The following is a 26666-nucleotide window of genomic DNA, read 5'->3' on the forward strand; positions in this document are numbered from 1 at the left end:
CACTAACCTCCCCTCTCCCCCCACTAACCTCCCCTCTCCCCCCACTAACCTCCCCTCTCCCCCCACTAACCTCCCCTCTCCCCCCACTAACCTTCCTCTCCCCCCACTAACCTCCCCTCTCTCCCCCCACTAACCTCCCCTCTCCCCCCACTAACCTCCCCTCTCCCCCCACTAACCTGCCCTCTCCCCCCACTAACCTCCCCTCTCCCCCCACTAACCTCCCTCTCCCCCCACTAACCTCCCCTCTCCCCCGACTAACCTCCCCTCTCTCCCCCCACTAACCTCCCCCCACTAACCTCCCCTCTCCCCCCACTAACCTCCCCTCTCTCCCCCCACTAACCTCCCCTCTCTCCCCCCACTAACCTCCCCTCTCCCCCCACTAACCTCCCCTCTCCCCCCACTAACCTCCCCTCTCTCCCCCCACTAACCTCCCCACTCTCCCCCCACTAACCTCCCCTCTCCCCCCACTAACCTCCCCTCTCCCCCCACTAACCTCCCCTCTCCCCCCACTAACCTCCCCTCTCCCCCCACTAACCTCCCCTCTCCCCCGACTAACCTCCCCTCTCTCCCCCCACTAACCTCCTCCCCACTAACCTCCCCTCTCCCCCCACTAACCTCCCCTCTCTCCCCCCACTAACCTCCCCTCTCTCCCCCCACTAACCTCCCCTCTCCCCCCACTAACCTCCCCTCTCCCCCCACTAACCTCCCTCTCCCCCCACTAACCTCCCCTCTCCCCCGACTAACCTCCCCTCTCTCCCCCCACTAACCTCCCCCCACTAACCCTCCCCTCTCCCCCCCACTAACCTCCCCTCTCTCCCCCACTAACCTCCCCTCTCTCCCCCCACTAACCTCCCCTCTCCCCCCACTAACCTCCCCTCTCCCCCCACTAACCTCCCCTCTCCCCCCACTAACCTCCCCTCTCCCCCCACTAACCTCCCCTCTCTCCCCCCACTAACCTCCCCTCTCCCCCCACTAACCTCCCCTCTCCCCCCACTAACCTCCCCTCTCCCCCCACTAACCTCCCCTCTCCCCCCACTAACCTTCCTCTCCCCCCACTAACCTCCCCTCTCTCCCCCCACTAACCTCCCCTCTCCCCCCACTAACCTCCCCTCTCCCCCCACTAACCTGCCCTCTCCCCCCACTAACCTCCCCTCTCCCCCCACTAACCTTCCTCTCCCCCCACTAACCTCCCCTCTCTCCCCCCACTAACCTCCCCTCTCCCCCCACTAACCTGCCCTCTCCCCCCACTAACCTCCCCTCTCCCCCCACTAACCTTCCTCTCCCCCCACTAACCTCCCCTCTCTCCCCCCACTAACCTCCCCTCTCCCCCCACTAACCTCCCCCCACCTCTAGTTTTGCGCCGAGTCAAAACAATGGCGACCCCCGGGGGGCGTCAAACCCAAATCTCGAGCCAGGAATAGTCGGGGCGAGGTTTGTGGAGTTGGTCTTCTCACGCCCCCTCCCACCCATCACCCTTGCCAGCCACGGATAACGAAAGCGACAGACAGAGAGAGAGAGATGTTCTTAGGTTTTTTTCGGGTAAAGTCACGTAGGTAAAAAATTTCAATGAAAATTTATAAAAGTAAAATAAAAATAAAATAAAAATAAAATAAATATTATTAAATACAAATTTAATAACAAAATTTTAAATAAAAATAACATTCAAATAAAATTAAATCAAACAAATACAATTTTGTAAAAGTAAAATAAATAAAAATTAAATAAATAACACTTTTGAAATCTAATTATAATAAAAAATTAATTTTTATAAAAAATTAAAAAACTATTTAATTTAAATTAATAAAAGTAAAATAAAAGTTTCATTAAAGTAAAATAAAAGTTACATAAAAATAAAATAAAATAAAAAAAATCACGACGTTTCGGAGGCAACACAAGTCTCAGTCATCAGGTGGAACCGTCACAGCCAGATTCGCTGCATCAACCTTCAAATCTAGAAGAGAGAGAGTTTAACACGTAGTCGTGACGGGCTTTCACGACCAATATCACCCATAGATCACGAAAATGTGTTTATATTTACACGCTATAACCTACAGGAGATCGTGGTTTCTGTGAGATATGGACTACCTCGCCTGGTCTACAGGAGATCGTGGTTTCTGTGAGATGTTGACTACCTCGCCTGGTCTACAGGAGATCGTGGTTTCTGTGAGATGTTGACTACCTCGCCTGGTCTACAGGAGATCGTGGTTTCTGTGAGATGTTGACTACCTCGCCTGGTCTACAGGAGGTCGTGGGTTCTGTGAGATGTTGACTACATCGCCTGGTCTACAGGAGATCGTGGTTTCTGTGAGATGTTGACTACCTCGCCTGGTCTACATGAGGTCGTGGTTTCTGTGAGATGTTGACTACCTCGCCTGGTCTACAGGAGATCGTGGGTTCTGTGAGATGTTGACGACCTCGCCTGGTCTACAGGAGGTCGTGGGTTCTGTGAGATGGTGACTACATCGCCTGGTATACAGGAGATCGTGGTTTCTGTGAGATGTTGACTACCTCGCCTGGTCTACATGAGGTCGTGGTTTCTGTGAGATGTTGACTACCTCGCCTGGTCTACAGGAGATCGTGGTTTCTGTGAGATGTTGACTACCTCGCCTGGTCTACATGAGGTCGTGGTTTCTGTGAGATGTTGACTACCTCGCCTGGTCTACAGGAGATCGTGGTTTCTGTGAGATGTTGACTACCTCGCCTGGTCTACAGGAGATCGTGGTTTCTGTGAGATGTTGACTACCTCGCCTGGTCTACAGGAGATCGTGGTTTCTGTGAGATGTTGACTACCTCGCCTGGTCTACATGAGGTCGTGGTTTCTGTGAGATGTTGACTACCTCGCCTGGTCTACAGGAGATCGTGGTTTCTGTGAGATGTTGACTACCTCGCCTGGTCTACATGAGGTCGTGGTTTCTGTGAGATGTTGACTACCTCGCCTGGTCTACAGGAGATCGTGGTTTCTGTGAGATGTTGACTACCTCGCCTGGTCTACAGGAGATCGTGGTTTCTGTGAGATGTTGACTACCTCGCCTGGTCTACAGGAGATCGTGGTTTCTGTGAGATGTTGACTACCTCGCCTGGTCTACAGGAGGTTGTGGTTTCTGTGAGATGTTGACTACCTCGCCTGGTCTACAGGAGATCGTGGTTTCTGTGAGATGTTGACTACCTCGCCTGGTCTACATGAGGTCGTGGTTTCTGTGAGATGTTGACTACCTCGCCTGGTCTACAGGAGGTCGTGGGTTCTGTGAGATGTTGACGACCTCGCCTGGTCTACAGGAGATCGTGGTTTCTGTGAGATGTTGACGACCTCGCCTGGTATACAGGAGATCGTGGTTTCTGTGAGATGTTGACTACCTCGCCTGGTCTACAGGAGGTCGTGGTTTCTGTGAGATGTTGACTACCTCGCCTGGTCTACAGGAGATCGTGGTTTCTGTGAGATGTTGACTACCTTGCCTGGTCTACAGGAGGTCGTGGTTTCTGTGAGATGTTGACTACCTCGCCTGGTCTACAGGAGATCGTGGTTTCTGTGAGATGTTGACTACCTCGCCTGGTCTACATGAGGTCGTGGTTTCTGTGAGATGTTGACTACCTCGCCTGGTCTACAGGAGGTCGTGGGTTCTGTGAGATGTTGACGACCTCGCCTGGTCTACAGGAGATCGTGGTTTCTGTGAGATGTTGACGACCTCGCCTGGTCTACAGGAGATCGTGGTTTCTGTGAGATGTTGACTACCTCGCCTGGTCTACAGGAGGTCGTGGTTTCTGTGAGATGTTGACTACCTCGCCTGGTCTACAGGAGATCGTGGTTTCTGTGAGATGTTGACTACCTCGCCTGGTCTACAGGAGGTCGTGGTTTCTGTGAGATGTTGACTACCTCGCCTGGTCAACAGGAGATCGTGGTTTCTGTGAGATGTTGATGACCTCGCCTGGTCTACAGGAGGTCGTGGGTCCTGCTGTATATTTGGAGTCTGTGTCTCTCTCACCCCGTGGTGAGATGTTGACTACCTCGCCTGGTCTACAGGAGGTCGTGGGTTCTGTGAAATGTTGACTACCTCGCCTGGTCAACAGGAGGTCGTGGGTCCTGCTGTATATTTGGAGTCTGCGTTCAAATTTACACAATATAACCCCAAATAAACCCCTCTATAACAGAGAGACAGAGGCTAGAGAAGACACACTCCACCACCCAACTTGTAGGGGTCATCACGTGAACAGATCGTGCAAACTCAACATTGAATACGCAATCTAACCAAATAAAAAACTCTAACAGAGTATCACGTAGAAGGGAAGTAATAAAATAATAATAAAACATAATAAAATAATTCTCACGACGTTTCGGCCACAACGCAAGCAGCCGTCGTCAGGTGAAGAACAGGTCTGTCGGAAAGACAGCGTCCTAATATACAACAGCAGCAGGTGTCATCAGGGTTGGGATTGAACCCACGACCTCCTGTACACCAGGCAAGGCAATTAACATCTCATAGCGACCGTGATGATGATGAGAGAGAGACGCAGACTGCAAATATACAGCAGGTGTCATCAGGGTTGGGATTGAACCCACGACCTCCTGTGTACCAGGCGAGGTAGTCAACATCTCATAGCCACCACAGCGCCCATATACACTCATCACACAGACAGCCGTAGAGACACGCAGATTAGCGCACTACACTCCTATCCACTACACTATCCACTACACTATCCACTACACTAGTATCCACTACACTATCCACTACACTACACACTACACTATCCACTAAACTATCCACTACACTACACACGACACTATACAACTATAAACTACTACACACTACACTATATACTACACTATACACTACACTACTATAAACTACTATACACTACACTATACACTACACTATACACTAACCACTACACAACTATAAACCAGAGGTGGGACAAAGTCATTGTTATGCAAGTCCAAGTCGAGTCGCAAGTCATCAAATTCATGACTCGAGTCTGACTCGAGTCCAAGTCACATGACTCGAGTCCACACCTCTGCTATAAACTACTATACACTACACTATACACTACTATACACTACACTATACACTACACAACTATAAACTACTATACACTACACTATATACTACACTATACACTATACCAGAGGTGGGACAAAGTCATTGTTATGCAAGTCCAAGTCGAGTCGCAAGTCATCAAATTCATGACTCGAGTCCAAGTCACATGACTCGAGTCCACACCTCTGCACTATACACTACACAACTATAAACTACTATACACTACACTACACACGACACTATACACTACTATACACTACACTATACACTAACCACTACACAACTATAAACTACTATACACTACACTACAGAGGTGGGACAAAGTCATTGTTATGCAAGTCCAAGTCGAGTCGCAAGTCATCAAATTCATGACTCGAGTCTGACTCGAGTCCAAGTCACATGACTCGAGTCCACACCTCTGCTACACTATACACTACTATACACTACACTACACAACTATAAACTACTATACACTACACTATACACTACACACGACACTATACACTAACCACTACACAACTATAAACTACTATACACTACACTATATACTACACTATACACTACTATACACTACACTACACCACTATACACTACACTATACACTACACTATACACTACACTATACACTACACTATACACTACACTATACACTACACAACTATAAACTACTATACACTACACTATACACTACACTATACACTACACTATACACTACACACTACTATACACTACACAACTATAAACTACTATACACTACACTATATACACTACTATACACTACACAACTATAAACTACTATACACTACACTATATACACTACTATACACTACACACTACACACCTATCCACTACTACACACAAACCTCCTGCCCTGTATCGCCATCGTACGCAACAATTAGAAATTGGGGGGGGGGCAGGGGGGCAGGGCGTGCCCCCTACCACCCACATTTTGCGACACGCAAGAGGCCCGATTATAAAACAAAAATCTAAAAGAGAAAGTTTATACCCAAAAGTGGTTTGGTGGCTACGTCACCATCCACTTGGCTCGCCGTGCCAGGCGTTGGCAGGGCGAGGTCGTGGCGGGGAGCGGGGTTAACCCCTTAACTCAGTGGCAGGGAGGCGAGTTAACCCGTTAACTCGTTAACTCAGCGGCAGGGAGCGGGGTTAACCCGTTAACTCAGTGGCAGGGAGGCGAGTTAACCCGTTAACTCGTTAACTCAGCGGCAGGGAGCGGAGTTAACCCGTTAACTCAGTGGCAGGTAGTGAAGTTAACCCGTTAACTCAGTGGCAGGTAGTGAAGTTAACCCGTTAACTCAGCGGCAGGGAGTGAAGTTAACCCGTTAACTCAGTGGCAGGGAGTGAAGTTAACCCGTTAACTCAGTGGCAGGGAGTGAAGTTAACCCGTTAACTCAGAGGCAGGTAGTGAAGTTAACCCGTTAACTCAGCTGCAGGGAGTGAAGTTAACTCGTTAACTCAGTGGCAGGGAGTGAAGTTAACCCGTTAACTCAGTGGCAGGTAGTGAAGTTAACCCGTTAACTCAGTGGCAGGGAGTGAAGTTAACCCGTTAACTCAGAGGCAGGTAGTGAAGTTAACCCGTTAACTCAGAGGCAGGTAGTGAAGTTAACCCGTTAACTCAGAGGCAGGTAGTGAAGTTAACCCGTTAACTCAGTGGCAGGTAGTGAAGTTAACCCGTTAACTCAGTGGCAGGGAGTGAAGTTAACCCGTTAACTCAGTGGCAGGTAGTGAAGTTAACCCGTTAACTCAGTGGCAGGGAGTGAAGTTAACCCGTTAACTCAGTGGCAGGTAGTGAAGTTAACCCGTTAACTCAGCGGCAGGGAGTGAAGTTAACCCGTTAACTCAGTGGCGGGGAGTGAAGTTAACCCGTTAACTCAGCGGCAGGGAGTGAAGTTAACCCGTTAACTCAGTGGCAGGGAGTGAAGTTAACCCGTTAACTCAGCGGCAGGGAGTGAAGTTAACCCGTTAACTCAGTGGCAGGGAGTGGAGTTAACCCGTTAACTCAGTGGCAGGGAGTGGAGTTAACCCGTTAACTCAGTGGCAGGGAGTGGAGTTAACCCGTTAACTCAGTGGCAGGGAGTGGAGTTAACCCGTTAACTCAGTGGCAGGGAGTGAAGTTAACCCGTTAACTCAGAGGCAGGGAGTGAAGTTAACCCGTTAACTCAGCGGCAGGGATTGGAGTTAACCCATTAACTCAGCGGCAGGGAGTGGAGTTAACCCGTTAACTCGAAGTTAACCCGTTAACTCAGTGGCAGGGAGTGAAGTTAACCCGTTAACTCAGCGGCAGGGAGCGGGGTTAACCCGTTAACTCAGTGGCAGGGAGTGGAGTTAACCCGTTAACTCGAAGTTAACCCGTTAATTCAGTGGCAGGGAGCGGGGTTAACCCGTTAACTCGTTAACAACTCGCCTATTTTGATTGTTACCAGGGTGTGTTTGTAGTAGAGGGCCAAGCGGGTCGCTGTCCATCTCTCTACAGGAAGCGACCCGCCTGGCCTCGACTACAATCACAAGCAGCTCAAACGAGTGGCTCATAACATCGGCATCATCATCATCGTCGTCGTCGTCATTATCGTCATCAGGGTCATCGTCCTCGTCATCGTCATAATCATCGTCATCATCATCGTCGACGTCATTGTCGTCGTTGACGTCATCATCATCGTCATCATCATCATCGTCATCGTCATCATCATCGTCATCATCATCGTTGTCGACGTCATCGTCATCATCATCGTCCTCATCATCATCGTCCTCATCATCATCGTCCTCATCATCATCGTCCTCATCATCATCGTCCTCATCATCATCGTCCTCATCATCATCGTCCTCATCATCATCGTCATCATCGTCATCGTCATCATCGTCATCATCATCATCGTCCTCATCATCATCGTCCTCATCATCATCGTCATCATCATCATCGTCATCATCATCGTCCTCATCATCATCGTCATCATCATCGTCGTCATCGTCGTCGTCATCATCGCCGCCGCCGCGTGGAATGTCTCCGGAATAAACCGGTGGCAACTCCACATGTCCGCCACGGGTCGACAGACAGACAGAGACAGAGAGAGACACGCACAGTGCACACAAACTAAACGATGTTTCATGGTGACCAGGGTGCCAGGGCCACACCACTGAGCTGCTTAGGCAGTAGCTCTGTTTACAGGTGAGCGACCCCCCCATCACACACGAAATCATCACCATCGCCGCCGCGTGGAATGTCTCCGGAATAAACCGGTGGCAACTCCACATGTCCGCCACGGGTCGACAGACAGACAGAGAGAGAGAGAGACACGCACAGTGCACACAAACTAAACGATGTTTCATGGTGACCAGGGTGCCAGGGCCACACCACTGAGCTGCTTAGGCAGTAGCTCTGTTTACAGGTGAGCGACCCCCCCATCACACACGAAATCATCACCATCGCCGCCGCGTGGAATGTCTCCGGAATAAACCGGTGGCAACTCCACATGTCCGCCACGGGTCGACAGACAGACAGAGAGAGAGAGAGACACGCACAGTGCACACAAACTAAACGATGTTTCATGGTGACCAGGGTGCCAGGGTCACACCACTGAGCTGCTTAGGCAGTAGCTCTGTTTACAGGAAGTGACCCCCCATCACACACGAAATCACCACCATCGCCGCCGCCGCCGCCGTGTGACAATGTCCCAGGGATAAACCGGAGACAGCTCCACGTGACCGCCACGGGCGGAGAGAGACACACGCAAACTGCAAATGTACTCGACTATTTTCATTGTTACTGCACTATACACTACACTGCTATACACTACTATACACTACACTATACACTACTATACACACTATACACTACTATACACTACTATACACTACACTACCATACACTACTATACACTACTATACTATACACTACTATACACTACACTGCTATACACTACTATACACTACACTATACACTACTATACACTACACTATACACTACACTACTATACACTACTATACTATACATTACTATACACTACACTATACACTACTATACACTACACTATACACTACACTATACACTACACTGCTATACACTACACTATACACTACACTGCTATACACTACACTATACACTACACTGCTATACACTACACTATACACTACACTACACACTACACTGCTATACACTACACTGCTATACACTACTATACACTACACTACTATACACTACACTACTATACACTACACTATACACTACACTGCTATACACTACTATACACTACACTACTATACACTACACTATACACTACACTACAATACACTACACTATACACTATACTGCTATACACTGCACTATACACTACACTATACACTACTATACATTACTATACACTACACTACTATACACTACACTACCATACACTACACTACCATACACTACTATACACTACACTATACACTACACTACACACTACACTATACACTACACTGCTATACACTACACTACTATACACTGCTATACACTACTATACACTATTACACACTACACTACTATACACTATTACACACTACACTACTATACACTACACTACACACTATACTACACTATAAAATACACTACACTGCTATACCCTGCTATACACTATACACACTACTATACTATGCACACTACACTGCTATACACTACACTACTATACACTACACTATAAACTACACTATAAAATACACAACACTATACACTACACTGCTATACCCTGCTATACACTATACACACTACACTGCTATACACTACACTGCTATACACTACACTGCTATACACTACACTGCTATACACTACACTATACACTACACTACACTATAAAATACACTACACTATACACTACACTGCTATACCCTGCTATACACTATACACACTACACTGCTATACACTACACTGCTATACACTACACTGCTATACACTACACTACACTACTATACACTACACTATAAAATACACTACACTATACACTACACTGCTATACCCTGCTATACACTATACACACTACTATACTATGCACACGACAAGGATTTGTACGACTTGTGAATATTGGCACCACAAGACAGACGAGAAAGTGGAAACAGCAAGTGCTGACATGCAGTGGATACCACCGCTGCTGGCAGCAGTACACACGCTACAGGTGATCATCCCCCACAGGAATTACCACCACCATCATCATCATCACCACCATCATCATCATCATCACCACCATCATCACCACCACCATCATCATCACCATCATCACCATCATCACCACCACCATCATCATCATCACCATCATCACCATCATCACCACCACCATCATCACCACCACCATCACCACCATCATCATCACCATCACCATCATCACCACCACCACCATCATCACCACCACCACCATCATCACCATCATCACCACCACCATCATCACCACCATCATCACCACCATCATCACCACCATCACCACCACCATCATCACCACCATCATCACCACCATCACCACAACCACCATCACCACCCCAACCCAGTGGCCACGTGCCATAGTGCTATGCACTACACAAACTACACTATACACTACACTACACACTACACTATACTATACACTACATTATACACTATACACTACACAAACTACACTATACACTACACTATACACTACATTATACACTATACACTACACAAACTACACTATACACTACACTATACACTACATTATACACTATACACTACACAAACTACACTATACACTACATCATACAAACTACACTATACACTACCCACTACACTATATACTACACACACTATACACTACACACTACACTATACCTGCCACCCCCTTATCAGTGCCCTACCTTACGACAGACCAATTCAGACCCTATTGGTCACCCCGCGCCCCTCATAAACCTCAACGTCCATCCTACAAAGTCCCATCGCAAGGAGAGAAACGGCAAACACACCTCAATTTCCCCCGTACAAGAATACGGGGTAATAACCGTACAAATTGTAAATGTGGTTTTGCAATTGTGGATTCGCTCTCCAACACACAACCGCCGGTTTAGTGCCGTACACTTGGTAACACAGTGGCAGAGGTCGCAACCGGGTACCCGATACCCGTACCCTACCCGATACCCGGCTACCTGTACCCGGCCAGGTACGGGTAGCCGTTTGCGACCCTGGTGCGGCCGGGTACGGGTAGGCCGTGAGTCACTGGTGAGTCACCGTTTGTCACTCATTTCCCAACGTCTTGTCTCTTCTCACAATTCAAGTTCCTAGAACCAACCCACCCGCGCCTGCAACGTGGCTTCATCCCAGAGGTCGCAATCAGGTACCCGATACCCGTACCCTACACGTACCCGGCCGGGTACGGGTACCCGTTTGCGACCCTGGTGCGGCCGGGTACGGGTGCGGGTAAGGAATCAAAACCCGTTTGCGACCTCTGCACAGTGGCCCACGTTCTGTCGACGTAACGGCACATTCATAAACTACGAGGGGGTGGGTGACAGCACCACGCCCGGCCGCCTTTGTCTCCCCAGTGGCGATGTTCACACAGCACCAGCAGTTACTCGTTTGAGGCCGAGTCGACCTAGGGGAGGGCCAAGGAGCGGTGAAAATAATCGTCACCGGCGGTGGTGGCCGTGAGCGGGAATCGAACTCGGGTCGCCGGGTTCGTAGGCTACCCGCTACACTACAATGCGTGACGCCTACCACGTGCGCGGGTCACGTGACAGATGTGGGGTCACGTGACAGATGTGGGGTCACGTGACAGATGTGACGTCACAGCTCACTTGGCGTGCAAAAAATCTCTGCATTATTGAGCTCCCCCCCCCCCTAAAAAAACACACGAAAGTGTATTTTTATAATGGTTGCATGGTGTACATGTCGGGAAGTAGGCTAAACATTTTGAACAGACACACATAATCACAAGTTTGCCTTTTATATATATCGAGAAGATATATATATAAGCTTTCGTGACTGCAGGGATTCATCTTCTTGGTTCTTTCGGTAAAGTCACGTAGAGAGCAATTAAATTAAATAGTAATAGAACACGACGTTTCGATTGCAACACAAGCAACCATCATCTGTGTGCCTATGTGAGTCTCTCTGTCTCTGTGCGAGTCTCTCTCTGCTCGTGTGTCTGTCTGCCTGTCTGCCTGCCTGTGTCTGCCTGTCTGTGTGTGTCTGCCTGTGTCTGTCTGCCTGTGTCTGTCTGCCTGTGTCTGTCTGCCTGTGTCTGTCTGCCTGTGTCTGTCTGCCTGTGTCTGTCTGCCTGTGTCTGTCTGCCTGTGTCTGTCTGCCTGTGTCTGTCTGCCTGTGTCTGTCTGCCTGTGTCTGTCTGCCTGTGTCTGTCTGCCTGTGTCTGTCTGTGTCTGTCTGTCTGTCTGCCTGTCTATCTGTCTGTGTCTGTCTGCCTGCTTGTCTGTCTGCTTGTCTGTCTGCCTGTCTGTCTGCCTGTCTATCTGTCTGTCTATCTGTCTGTGTCTGCCTGTGTCTGCCTGTCTATCTGTCTGTCTGCCTGCGTGTGTCTGCGTGTGTCTCTCTCTGTTTGTCTCTGTGTGAGTCTCTCTCTGCCTGTGTGTCTGCTTGTGGGTCTATGTGTGTGTGTCTCACTGCTTGTGTGTCTGTCTGTGTGTCTATGTTGAGTGTCTCTGTCTATGTGTGAATCTCTCTCTGCTTGTGTGTCTGTCTGTGTGTCTCTGTGCGAGTCTTTCTGCCTGTGTCTGCCTGTGTGTCTATCTGTCTCTGTGCGAGTCTCTGCTTGTGTGTCTGTGTGTGCGTCTGTGTGTGCGTCTGTGTGTGCGTCTGTGTGTGCGTCTGTGTGTGCGTCTGTGTGTGCGTCTGTGTGTGCGTCTGTGTGTGCGTCTGTGTGTGCGTCTGTGTGTGCGTCTGTGTGTGCGTCTGTGTGTGCGTCTGTGTGTGCGTCTGTGTGTGCGTCTGTGTGTGCGTCTGTGTGTGCGTCTGTGTGTGCGTCTGTGTGTGCGTCTGTCTGTGCGTCTGTCTGTGCGTCTGTCTGTGCGTCTGTCTGTGTGTCTCTGTCTGTGCGTCTCTGTCTGTGTGAGTCTCTCTCTGTTTCTCTCTCTGCTTGTGTGTCTGTGTGTGTCTCTGCTTGTGTCTGTCTGTGTGTCTCTCTGTTTGTCTGTGTGAGTCTCTCTCTGCCTGTGTCTCTGTCTGTGTGTGTGTCTCTCTGCTTGTGTCTCTGTCTGTGTGTGTGTCTCTCTGCTTGTGTCTCTGTCTGTGTGTGTGTCTCTCTGCTTGTGTCTCTGTCTGTGTCTGCTTGTGTGTCTGTCTGTGTGTCTATGTTTTGTCTCTCTCTCAAATTTAACAATCTTTGTAAGAACGTTGTGTTAGCCGACTGTGTTGTATCGCATTACATTTCCAAGTTCACTGGGTTTGTTTTCTCATTCATTTGTACCTGATGATGGTTGCGTGTGTTGCAATCGAAACGTCGAACTCTATAATTATTTAATTTATTTCTACGCGACTTTGCCGAAATAACCAAAGGGCACATTTATATTTACGCGATCCAACAGAAATTAAATACACATTATTGATTTCGCTCGCTACTTGTTATTAAACTATAATCGTATATATTGAATGCTATAGTACTGATAATTGTTTTTTTTACCCTTCTATATAGATAGATGTTTTTTTTTACCCTTCTATATAGATAGAAGGGTAAAAAAAACAATTATCATATTTTTTTTTACTGGCAAATGAGGTTCCAATGGTGCTATTGTACTGTATAGCAATACAGTATATGTAACAAAAATATACTGCTATAAATGAAAGTTTTCCCACCCCGCCCGCGTCTTGTTGTGTTTATATATAACGTATAATGTGTGTACGTTCGCAATTAATAACAAAAACCCCACACAAAAGTTTCTAAAGATAATTAAATTAAAACATTTAATCCGTAAGGGGCCTTCCCTCCAACGTGGTCTGATTGAACCAGGCCCTGTCAGAACGTTGTAATTCCCTCCACACTTTGTGTCTCTATCACTCGCAAACTATAAAAACGTGTAAAGGTTTGTGTGTGTATATATATATATAAAACACATACGCAAAGTGTAGATTAAATGTAAAAAACCCGCTTGTTTAAATCGATTAGCGAAACTAGGAAAGCGACAGGATGCGTTCCAGCCCCCACGTTGACGGCTCTCGCCTAGCTAGGCCGCAGGTCTCGGAGTCGTTACATTTTAAAATCCGCAACAAGAAATAAAATAAAATTGTAAGTTCGATAAATATGATAAAATATTACTTTAATAAAGTGAGATCGGGTTTTTTTTTCAAAGCTGAGGGAATGATTGGTTACGGTGTAGTGTAAAATAAAATAATATGATATACAACGTGGGGGGGGGAGAGGGGTGGGCCTTAGGTTATCAATGAAAAACTAACGCTATCATCATTATCGTTATCGTTTTAAAACGTACAAAGCTTATAGTTCTGCGTGAGGCATCATCGATGAAGGGGGAGGAGGAGGTGGTGGTGGTTAAAGACGCCGAGGTTTAAGAAATTGTATTAATTATAATTAAAGAGAGACTTTGCCGAGACGCAGACTTAATGATTATGGATTCGAAACCACAACCACCACCACTCACATTGTGTAAGATTTTAACATCTCAACAGCAACCAGTTTAGCAATTAATTAGTAGGCAACTATAGAAACTAACAACAAACATTGGTATTCGAACCCCTGACACCTAGAACATTTTAAATGTTTAATTCGCTGAGAAATTACTTGAAGACTGCATCCAGCGGTTCATAAACTCTGGCTGCTGATGATGGTTAGGGAAGGACTTCATCTAGCAGTTCATAGACCCTGGCTGCTGATGATGATGATGATGGTGGTTAGGGAAGGACTTCACCCAGCAGTTCATAGACTCTAGCTGCTGATGATGATGATGGCTAGAGAAGGACTTCATCCAGCAGTTCATAGATCCCCTGGCTGCTGATGATGGTTAGGGAAGGACTTCATCTAGCAGTTCATAGATCTTGGCTGCTGATGATGATGATGGTTAGGGAAGGACTTCATCCAGCAGTTCATAGACCCTGGCTGCTGATGATGATGGTTAGGGAAGGACTTCATCTAGCAGTTCATAGATCCCCTGGCTGCTGATGATGGTTAGGGAAGGACTTCATCCAGCAGTTCATAGACCCTGGCTGCTGATGATGATGATGGTTAGAGAAGGACTTCATCTAGCAGTTCATAGACCCTGGCTGCTGATGATGATGATGGTTAGAGAAGGACTTCATCCAGCAGTTCATAGACCCTGGCTGCTGATGATGATGATGGTTAGGGAAGGACTTCATCTAGCAGTTCATAGACCCTGGCTGCTGATGATGATGGTTAGAGAAGGACTTCATCCAGCAGTTCATAGACTCTGGCTGCTGATGATGATGGCTAGAGAAGGACTTCATCCTGCAGTTCATAGACCCTAGCTGCTGATTATGATGATGGTGTTGATGATGATAGTTACCCAATGATACAAACAAAAAACGGATCGTCGTGATGATTTTTGAGTCCAACCACCAACATTTTGATCAGAATTTTGCAAAACTCTTCTGGCAAACCGCACAATGATGCAGGTTGATGCAATCAGCAGCGAAACGTCGTACTACTAAAGTAGTTAATGTTGTGTATTAACTCCCCAACACACCGGTGGGCTTAAGTAGTATACTACACTACTATACACTACACTATACACTACACTTGACACTATACACTACACTATACTCAACACTGCTATAATCTACTATACAATACACACTACACTATACACTACACACTACACTGCTATACACTACACTGCTATACACTACACTGCTACACTCTACTATACACTACATTACACACTATGCTATACACTACACTATACACTACTACACTATACACTATACTACACACTACACTAGTATACACTACACTATACACTACACTATTAACTAATTGGCGCGTCGTTTACGTGACAAAAGCCATGCCAATGTGGTTCTTTAGGTAAAGCCCCATAGATAGAAAATCAAATTAAAAACAAATTGAAAATAATAGAAACAAAAAAACCCGCGACGTTTCGATCGCAACGCGAGCAGCCTTCATCAGGCGAAGAGAGAGAGAACGCAGAAGAATGAATTACTGCAGTAACGAAAGTTCGTCACTTTCGCTGTCGTTTTAAACTAACAAAAAACTGTGGTGGTGGTGGTGGTAATAATTTATTTTAAAACGCATTAGCCAATTTAAAAAATGACATCGATTATCCTACCCACCACGGAATCTCATCGCACCACTCTTTCTCCACTCTCTCTCTTACTATTAAAACAACCCCCATCACAACAACAAAATAGATACAGTGGCATGCGAGGATGGAGATGGTCAAAGTCTTGGGCAATTATTCGTGTTAAATCGTTATCACACAACTCTCTACGGCAAGCAAGCAAGCAAGCGTGGCTATAGAGTTAATTGGGGGAATGGTGGAGTGCCAAACGCTTCGTAACTTTTCGGATTTGCTCAGGACAAAGGGCAAGAAGAGGTATTGGGTGGGGGGGGGGTTAGAAAAAAATTAGTTTAAATAAAAAACACACACAAAGCCAAACGGGTGAGAAAGTTAAAATTTGACAGCCTCGTGCGAGATTAAAACAAATTAAATTATATAAGCCACGGCGTGTCTGTCTGCGTGATAACAATCTTATAGATACTACTACACACTACTAGACAATACGTTAAACTATAAACAGCTCTTATAAACTGCTCGATGGGTTTAAAATCATTAAAACGTCGAGGCTTTACACACAAAAAACCTCACCCCGCACACGAACACATCTTACATAATACATATTACACATTTAACGTTGTTTTCATTAGATTTTATACGTGTAATGTTGTGTGTGTAGAGCTACTTACGGAGTGCATCTGTCGCTAAATTCATTGGCCACGGTTTCAATGCCACCGGATCGAGCCACGGCAATGTAGCAAGATTGGAACCCGACATCGAAACCCACCACCGACATTATTGATTAACTCTTTTAACTAAACTAATAACTTTGAACAAAACTAACGGCACACCGCTTAACTTATTAAATATTTAACTTTTTTTTTCTTATTTAAAGGACGACGCACTACCCGAGAAAAAGCTTCAACGGTTTCAAAACGACATAAATGTTAACGCATTTCGCTCAACACACCCCAAACCAAACCTTAACCCCCAACAAAGTCAATTAGACAGCCGTTATCGATTTAGTATAATTGCTGCTAATATTATTTACGCTCTACGGAGACGCGAATCAGACCGCCAATTACGATTTCTCGTTAATAATCGATACGTTAAGGGGGTAAGGTTAAAGTCAAAAGGATCCTTCCTATACTGTATAGACTGTCTAATCGATACCGTCTGAGTTGTATAGCCCGCCTAATCGATACTATCGGAGTTGTATCGACTGCCTAATCGATACGGACGCTACTGTATAAACTGTCTAAGGCCTACCCTGCGTATTAGACTGTCTAAAGAGCCCCCCCTACGAGAGATATTTATAAAGACTGCCTAAGCGTTACCGATATCGTACGAACTGATTAGGCCTCTGCGATTAAAACTTCGTAGGCCTCACCCTACGAGAGCGAGTTGTTTAGACCGCCCAGGCTCAACAGAGCAGCTATCGAGACCGCGAGAGGCTCGTAAAGACTGCGATGTAGCCCCCCACCCCTCAGCCTTAGCAGACAGAGAGAGATGTGTGGACTTGATGAGGCGTTGTAGAGAGACGCGAGAGAGAGAGGGAGGGGAGCGATAGGCCGGCGATGATGAGACTCCTGCGATGCCCGCAATGCGGAACCGGCGACTCGCTCGCGACCCCTTAATGTAGGCGGGAACGTTCCAGAAGAAGCCACCCCCACCCACACTACCCCCCACTACTGACCACGCCCACTACTGACCACGCCCACTACTGGCCACGCCCACTATTGACCACACCCACTGCAGACCACACCCACTAACAAACCACTTAATTTTCGATTTAAAGCTTCTTTCGTGACTTGCAGGGATTCATCTTCTTGGTTCTTTCGGTAAAGTCACGTAGAATGGAAATAATAAAATAATACAAATAATACAAAGAAAAAAAATATGTAATAATATAATAAAATATTATATTAATTATTTCAATATTATTTTTTTCCCATTCTACGTGACTTCACCAAAAGAACCAAGAAGATGAACCCCTTAATGTAGGCGGGAACGTTCCAGAAGAAGCCACCCCCACCCACACTACCCCCCCTTTAATGCCCCGCCCACTACTGACCACGCCCACTACTGACCACGCCCACGACTGGCCACGCCCACAATTGACCACACCCACTTAATTTTCGATTTCAAGCTTTCGTGACTTGCAGGGATTCATCTTCTTGGTTCTTTCGGTAAAGTCACGTAGAATGGAAATAATAAAATAATAAAACATTTTATAATAAAATAAATTGCTATAATACTAAAATTAAATAATATTTATTTTATTATGTTTTCTTTTTATTATTTTATTATTTCCATTCTACGTGACTTCACCAAAAGAACCAAGAAGATGAACCCCTTAATGTAGGCGGGAACGTTCCAGAAGAAGCCACCCCCACCCACACTACCCCCCACTACTGACCACGCCCACTACTGACCACGCCCACTATTGACCACGCCCACTAACAATCCCACCCACTAACCACCCTCCCACTACCCCCCCACTAACCCCCCACCCACTACCCCCCACTAACCCCCCACCCACTACCCCCCCCCCACCCACTACCACCCCCCACTACTCCCCACTAACCCCACACCCTCCCCCCACTACCCCACCACTACCTCCCCCACCCACTACCCCCCCACTACCCCCCACCCACTACCTCCCCCACCCACTACCCCCCCCACCAGTGGCATCCACATCTGTAGAACGTGAAGAACCAGTGGCATCCACATCTGCAGAACGTGAAGAACCAGTGGCATCCACATCTGCAGAACGTGAAGAACCAGTGGCATCTACATCTACAGAACGTGAAGAACCAGTGGCATCTACATCTGCAGAACGTGAAGAACCAGTGGCATCCACATCTACAGAACGTGAAGAACCAGTGGCATCTACATCTGCAGAACGTGAAGAACCAGTGGCATCCACATCTGCAGAACGTGAAGAACCAGTGGCATCTACATCTCCAGAACATGAAGAACCAATGGCATCTACATCTGTAGAACGTGAAGAATCAGTGGCATCTACATCTGCAGAACGTGAAGAACCAGTGGCATCTACATCTGCAGAACGTGAAGAACCAGTGGCATCTACATCTGCAGAACGTGAAGAACCAGTGGCATCTACATCTGCAGAACGTGAAGAACCAGTGGCATCTACATCTACAGAACGTGAAAAACCAGTTGCATCTACATCTGCAGAACTTGAAGAACCAGTGGCATCTACATCTGCAGAACATGAAGAACCAGTGGCATCTACATCTGCAGAACATGAAGAACCAATGGCATCTACATCTCCATAACGTGAAGAACCAGTAGCATCTACATCTGCAGAACATTAAGAACCAGTGGCATCTACATCTGCAGAACATTAAGAACCAGTGGTGTCTACAGAACATTAAGAACCAGTGGCATCTACATCTGTAGAACATGAAGAATCAGTGGCATCTACAGAACGTGAAGAACCAGTAGCATCTACATCTGCAAAACATTAAGAACCAGTGGCATTTACATCTGCAGAACATGAAGAAACAGTGGCATCAACATCTGCAGAACGTGAAGAACCAGTGGCATCCACATCTGTAGAACGTGAAGAACCAGTGGCATCTACATCTGCAGAACGTGAAGAACCAGTGGCATCCACATCTGTAGAACGTGAAGAACCAGTGGCATCTACATCTGTAGAACATGAAGAATCAGTGGCATCTACAGAACGCGAAGAACCAGTGGCATCTACATCTACAGAAAATAAAGAACCAGTTGCATCTACATCTGAAGAACGTGAAGAACCAGTGGCATCTACATCTGCAGAACGTGAAGAACCAGTGGCATCTACATCTGCAGAACGTGAAGAACCAGTGGCATCTACATCTGCAGAACATTGAGAACCGGTGGCATATACATCTGTAGAACGTGAAGAACCAGTGGCATCTACATCTACAGAACGTGAAAAACCAGTTGCATCTACATCTGCAGAACTTGAAGAACCAGTGGCATCTACATCTGCAGAACATGAAGAACCAGTGGCATCTACATCTGCAGAACATGAAGAACCAATGGCATCTACATCTCCATAACGTGAAGAACCAGTAGCATCTACATCTGCAGAACATTAAGAACCAGTGGCATCTACATCTGCAGAACATTAAGAACCAGTGGCATCTACATCTGTAGAACATGAAGAATCAGTGGCATCTACAGAACGTGAAGAACCAGTAGCATCTACATCTGCAAAACATTAAGAACCAGTGGCATCCACATCTGTAGAACGTGAAGAACCAGTGGCATCTACATCTGCAGAACGTGAAGAACCAGTGGCATCTACATCTGCAGAACATGAAGAACCAGTGGCATATACATCTGTACAACGTGAAGAACCAGTGGCATCTACATCTACAGAACGTGACGAACCAGTTGCATCTACATCTGCAGAACTTGAAGAACCAATGGCATCTACATCTCCAGAACGTGAAGAACCAGTAGCATCTACATCTGCAGAACATTAAGAACCAGTGGCATCTACATCTGCAGAACATTAAGCATCAGTGGCATATACATCTGCAGAACGTGAAGAACCAGTGGCATCTACATCTGTAGAACATGAAGAATCAGTGGCATCTACAGAACGTGAAGAACCAGTGGCATCTACATCTACAGAACATAAAGAACCAGTTGCATCTACATCTGAAGAACGTGAAGAACCAGTGGCATCTACATCTCCAGAACGTGAAGAACCAGTAGCATCTACATCTGCAGAACATTAAGAACCAGTGGCATCTACATCTGCAGAACATTAAGAACCAGTGGCATATACATCTGTAGAACATGAAGAATCAGTGGCATCTACAGAACGTGAAGAACCAGTGGCATCTACATCTACAGAACATAAAGAACCAGTTGCATCTACATCTGAAGAACGTGAAGAACCAGTGGCATCTACATCTCCAGAACGTGAAGAACCAGTGACATCTACATCTCCAGAACGTGAAGAACCAGTGACATCTACATCTGCAGAACGTGAAGAACCAGTGGCATCTACATCTGCAGAACATGAAGAATCAGTGGCATCTACAGAACGTGAAGAACCAGTGGCATCTACATCTGCAGAACGTGAAGAACCAGTGGCATCTACATCTGCAGAACATGAAGAATCAGTGGCATCTACAGAACGTGAAGAACCAGTGGCATCTATATCTGCAGAACATAAAGAACCAGTGGCATCTACAGGAGATTATACATTCCTCGTGTTTCGTGTACACGCCGTATACAACGTGTTTTGAATCCACAGGGAGTAAAGTTGGAACCCAATCCACTTACGAACACGGATCTCTGGAACACAACTTGTTCGTATGTTGAGGAGTGCCTGTATTCAGATGCTGACACGTGAAGCCCTAAGAACCCTAAGAATCCTACATCCATAAACTCCGCCCCCTTCCCCGATAGCCCCTCCCTCTTTCCCCCCATAGCCCCGCCTCCTTCCTTCACAGCTCCACCCCCGCAACCGCCCCCACCAACATCCCCATAGCCCCTCCTCCTTCCCCATAGCTCCACCCTCACCCCACCCCCCACAACTCCCCCTGTTCTCCATAGCCCCGCCCCCTCTCGAGATCTCGCGAAACTTCGAGAGTGGACGCGTCCAATGCGTCCGAAGACGGCGGGGGGGGGGGTTTGGCGATGAGCGAGCCGCTGATCTACAAAAATAATAAATCGGTAATTTACGTTTTTTACTCATCGCATATGGTTTCAATATTAAGCTGATATATTATTACTGTTTATATTTAAAGAATTTTTAAAATAAATATTTCGCATATACGTAGCCGTTTTAATTTTAATTATGTTAACGCTGGATTTTAACAGCGTCTTTTCCCCCCTCTCCCTCCGCCCTCCTGCGCCCAGTTGGTAGCGCCCCAAATAAGTGAGTGACGCAGAGCCCCGGACATCCCGTTGGCATGGAAACACCGAGAGCCTTGAACGATCCACTGCTGGATGGGCATGGAACCAGAATTTTCATTTTGTAGCCTGCAGGGATAAATCCGATAAGCCACAAAGCTCTTTCGCGTGGATTTAATAACGACAACAACAACCGCCGTTCAAATGTCGACATCACCCACGGCGCTTGTGCCAGGCTAGGTGCAGGAGGAGGACGTCACGGGACAGACCCAGCAGGTGCCATGGGTTGACTGCTGCTGTGCCAGGCTAGGTGCAGGAGGAGGAGGTCACGGGACAGACCCAGCAGGTGCCGTGGGTTGACTGCTGTGCCAGGCTAGGTGCAGGAAGAGGACGTCACGGGACAGACCCAGCAGGTGCCATGGGTTGACTGCTGCTGTGCCAGGCTAGGTGCAGGAGGAGGACGTCACGGGACAGATCCAGCAGGTGCCATGGGTTGACTGCTGTGCCAGGCTAGGTGCAGGAGGAGGAGGTCACGGGACAGACCCAGCAGGTGCCATGGGTTGACTGCTGTGCCAGGCTAGGTGCAGGAGGAGGTCACGGGACAGACCCTGCAGGTGCCATGGGTTGACTGCTGTGCCAGGCTAGGTGCAGGAGGAGGAGGTCACGGGACAGACCCTGCAGGTGCCATGGGTTGACTGCTGTGCCAGGCTAGGTGCAGGTCACGGGACAGACCCTGCAGGTGCCATGGGTTGACTGCTGTGCCAGGCTAGGTGCAGGTCACGGGACAGACCCTGCAGGTGCCATGGGTTGACTGCTGTGCCAGGCTAGGTGCAGGTCACGGGACAGACCCTGCAGGTGCCATGGGTTGACTGCTGTGCCAGGCTAGGTGCAGGAGGAGGTCACGTGGACAGACCCTGCAGGTGCCATGGGTTGACTGCTGTGCCAGGCTAGGTGCAGGAAGAGGAGGTCACGGGACAGACCCAGCAGGTGCCATGGGTTGACTGCTGTGCCAGGCTAGGTGCAGGAGGAGGTCACGTGGACAGACCCAGCAGGTGCCATGGGTTTACTGCTGTGCCAGGCTAGGTGCAGGAGGAGGTCACGGGACAGATCCAGCAGGTGCCATGGGTTGACTGCTGTGCCAGGCTAGGTGCAGGAGGAGGTCACGGGACAGACCCAGCAGGTGCCATGGGTTGACTGCTGTGCCAGGCTAGGTGCAGGTCACGGGACAGACCCTGCAGGTGCCATGGGTTGACTGCTGTGCCAGGCTATGTGCAGGAGGAGGTCACGGGACAGACCCAGCAGGTGCCATGGGTTGACTGCTGTGCCAGGCTAGGTGCAGGTCACGGGACAGACCCTGCAGGTGCCATGGGTTGACTGCTGTGCCAGGCTAGGTGCAGGTCACGGGACAGACCCTGCAGGTGCCATGGGTTGACTGCTGTGCCAGGCTAGGTGCAGGAGGAGGTCACGGGACAGACCCTGCAGGTGCCATGGGTTGACTGCTGCTGTGCCAGGCTAGGTGCAGGAGGAGGTCACGGACAGACTGCTGTGCCAGGCTCGACATACAGATGTCCACTAGATGTCCCGTACGAAACACAAAGAGCTTCATGGCACATCGGATTTCTCCAGGAAATATATATTCGTACGGTGTACGATTCGGCAATCGATTGATTTCACTGCGGTGGGGGTGGATCGGAAATGGATAGGGGAGAGTAATCGATCGCTATCACTCCGATCCATTAAGCGTCAGCGGGGATGACGTCGGTGGCGATGACGTCACTTCCGGCACTCAGCCGCAAGGCCCGAGCGTAGGGGGGGGGGAGATCCGACGTGATGACGTCAGGTAAAGACGTGGGGTGGGGGGGTCCGACGTAATGACGTCAGGTTCAAAGGGTTTGGGTGAGTCAGACGTGATGACGTCAGGTAAAGGAGTGTCAGGTGTCCGACGTGATGACGTCACGCCGCTTGAGGCCCGGCACCTCCGAGAGCACGAGCGAACGTAATGACGTCACTGGGGATGGGGAGGGGTGAGGCGGTGAGGGAAAACATACGCGGTGACGTCAACCAATACAAATTCCGCTCGGCTCGGTATATGACGTCACCACCGCGGTCCCGAGCGCGATGACGTAGCTCTCGCGTAAAAAACACGGGTTGCCGTGGCGCAATGACGTCACGCGTCGTAAAAGGCGTGCGCGGTGACGTCGCATCTCGATAAAAACGCTTGCGCGGTGACGTCACATTTCATTAAACGCGTGCGTGGTGACGTCACGTATCCTTTAAACCCGGTGCGCGGTAACGTCACGCGACTCGTTTAAAAAAACTTTGCTGCGCGATGACGTCACGCGACTCTTTAAAAACCTTCGCTGCGCGATGACGTCACGCGTCTCTTTAAAACCTTCGTTGAACTATGACGTCACGCGTCTCGTTTTTTAAAAAACTTTGTTGCGCGATGACGTCACGCGTCTCGTATTAAAAAAAAAACTTCCTTGCGCAATGACGTCACGCGTCTCGTTTTTTTAAAACTTCCTTGCGCGATGACGTCACGCGTCTCGTTATAAAAAAAAATCGTTGCGCGATGACGTCACGCGTCTCGGGTTTTTAGAAAACTTCGTTGCGCGATGACGTCACGCGTCTCGTTTTTTAAAAATTCGTTGCGCGATGACGTCACCGGGCGCCTGTTCCAAAACAAAACCTCCCACACCACCCCCCTCTCTCTCGCTAGGGGGGGGGGCTGGGCCCAGGGCCTCTTTCTCTCGCTGGCTCCCTTCTGCGCGATGACGTCACGCGTCTCGTTTAAAAAAATCGTTGCGCGATGACGTCACGAGTCTCGTTTTTTTTCAACTTCCTTGCGCGATGACGTCACGAAACTCGTTTAAAAAAAAACTTCCATGCGCGATGACGTCACGCGTCTCGTTTTTTTTCAACTTCCTTGCGCGATGACGTCACGTAACGCGTCTTGTTTAAAAAAAAACTTCGTTGCGCGATGACGTCACCGGGGCGCCTGTTCCAAAACAAAACCTCCCACACCACCCCCCCCCTCTCTGTCTCTCTCTGTCTCGCTCGCTCACTCGCTTGTGACGGGAAGCCGCCGACAAGCGGAGGCCGCCGATTGAAGAAGACGACGACGACGACGAGGAGGGGGGGGGCAGCCCAGGGTGGTGGGGGGCAGCCCGGGTCACGTGGCCACGCGGCTGCCGCAGGAGGAGAAGGGGGGGGGGCGAGGAGGAGAAGAGGGGGGGGTGGCGAGAAGAGGGGGGGGGTGGCGAGAAGAGGGGGGGGGCGAGGAGGAGAAGAGGGGGGGGTGGCGAGAAGAGGGGGGGGGTGGCGAGAAGAGGGGGGGAGGTGGCGAGAAGAGGGGGGGGGTGGCGAGAAGAGGGGGCGAGGAGGAGAAGAGGGGGGGGTGGCGAGAAGAGGGGGGGGGGTGGCGAGAAGAGGGGGGGGGCGAGGAGGAGAAGAGGGGGGGTGGCGAGAAGAGGGGGGGGGGTGGCGAGAAGAGGGGGGGGAGGTGGCGAGAAGAGGGGGGGGGTGGCGAGAAGAGGGGGGAGGTGGCGAGAAGAGGGGGGGGGTGGCGAGAAGAGGGGGGGGGGGCGAGAAGAGGGGGGGGGGAGGGTGGCGAGAAGAGGGGGGGGTGGCGAGAAGAGGGGGGGGAGGTGGCGAGAAGAGGGGGGGGTGGCGAGAAGAGGGGGGGGGTGGCGAGAAGAGGGGGGGGGGCGAGAAGAGGGGGGGGGTGGCGAGAAGAGGGGGGGGGTGGCGAGAAGAGGGGGGGGTGGCGAGAAGAGGGGGGGCGAGGAGGAGAAGAGGGGGGGGGTGGCGAGAAGAGGGGGGGGGGGTGGCGAGAAGAGGGGGGGGGGGGCGAGAAGAGGGGGGGGTGGCGAGAAGAGGGGGGGCGAGGAGGAGAAGAGGGGGGGGTGGCGAGAAGAGGGGGGGGGGGGGCGAGAAGAGGGGGGGGGATGGTGATGCCTGCTGCCCGCTGAGGTGAGTGCTGAGACCGGGGGCGGTGGGGGGGTTACCAGGGGGGGGGTTGAGGTTACCAGGGGGGGGTGAGGTACCAAAGGGGGGTTGAGGTTACCAGGGGGGGGGTTGAGGTTACCAGGGGGGGGTTGAGGTTACCAGGGGGGGGGTTGAGGTTACCAGGGGGGGTTGAGGTTACCAGGGGGGGTTGAGGTTACCAAAGGGGGGTTTGAGGTTACCAGGGGGGGGTTGAGGTTACCAGGGGGGGGTTGAGGTTACCAGGGGGGGGTTGAGGTTACCAGGGGGGGGTTGAGGTTACCAAAGGGGGGGTTGAGGTTACCAGGGGGGGGGTTGAGGTTACCAGGGGGGGGTTGAGGTTTACAGGGGGGGGGTTGAGGTTACCAGGGGGGGGTTGAGGTTACCAGGGGGGGTTGAGGTTACCAGGGGGGGGTTGAGGTTACCAAAGGGGGGTTGAGGTTACCAGGGGGGGGGTTGAGGTTACCAGGGGGGGGTTGAGGTTACCAGGGGGGGGTTGAGGTTACCAGGGGGGGGTTGAGGTTACCAGGGGGGGGTTGAGGTTACCAAAGGGGGGTTGAG

The 26666-nt window shown here is 49.2% G+C and overlaps 1 protein-coding gene across 1 annotated transcript in view; it reads right to left on the bottom strand.

Annotated features, from left to right (window-relative positions):
• LOC144953252 (heat shock protein 105 kDa-like) overlaps positions 1-17873 on the bottom strand; it is a 41130-nt gene extending 23257 nt beyond the window's left edge. The window contains exon 1 of the mRNA XM_078883823.1: positions 16922-17873. Within this exon, the coding sequence (XP_078739949.1) occupies positions 16922-17028 (107 nt within the window). The 5' untranslated portion in view covers positions 17029-17873. The remainder of the gene's footprint in view (positions 1-16921) is intronic.
• Between the last annotated feature and the right edge of the window lie 8793 nt (positions 17874-26666).

This window comes from Lampetra fluviatilis, chromosome 73 (genome assembly GCF_964198595.1).
Source record: "Lampetra fluviatilis chromosome 73, kcLamFluv1.1, whole genome shotgun sequence".
In the NCBI taxonomy this organism is placed as follows: Eukaryota; Metazoa; Chordata; class Hyperoartia; order Petromyzontiformes; family Petromyzontidae; genus Lampetra; species Lampetra fluviatilis.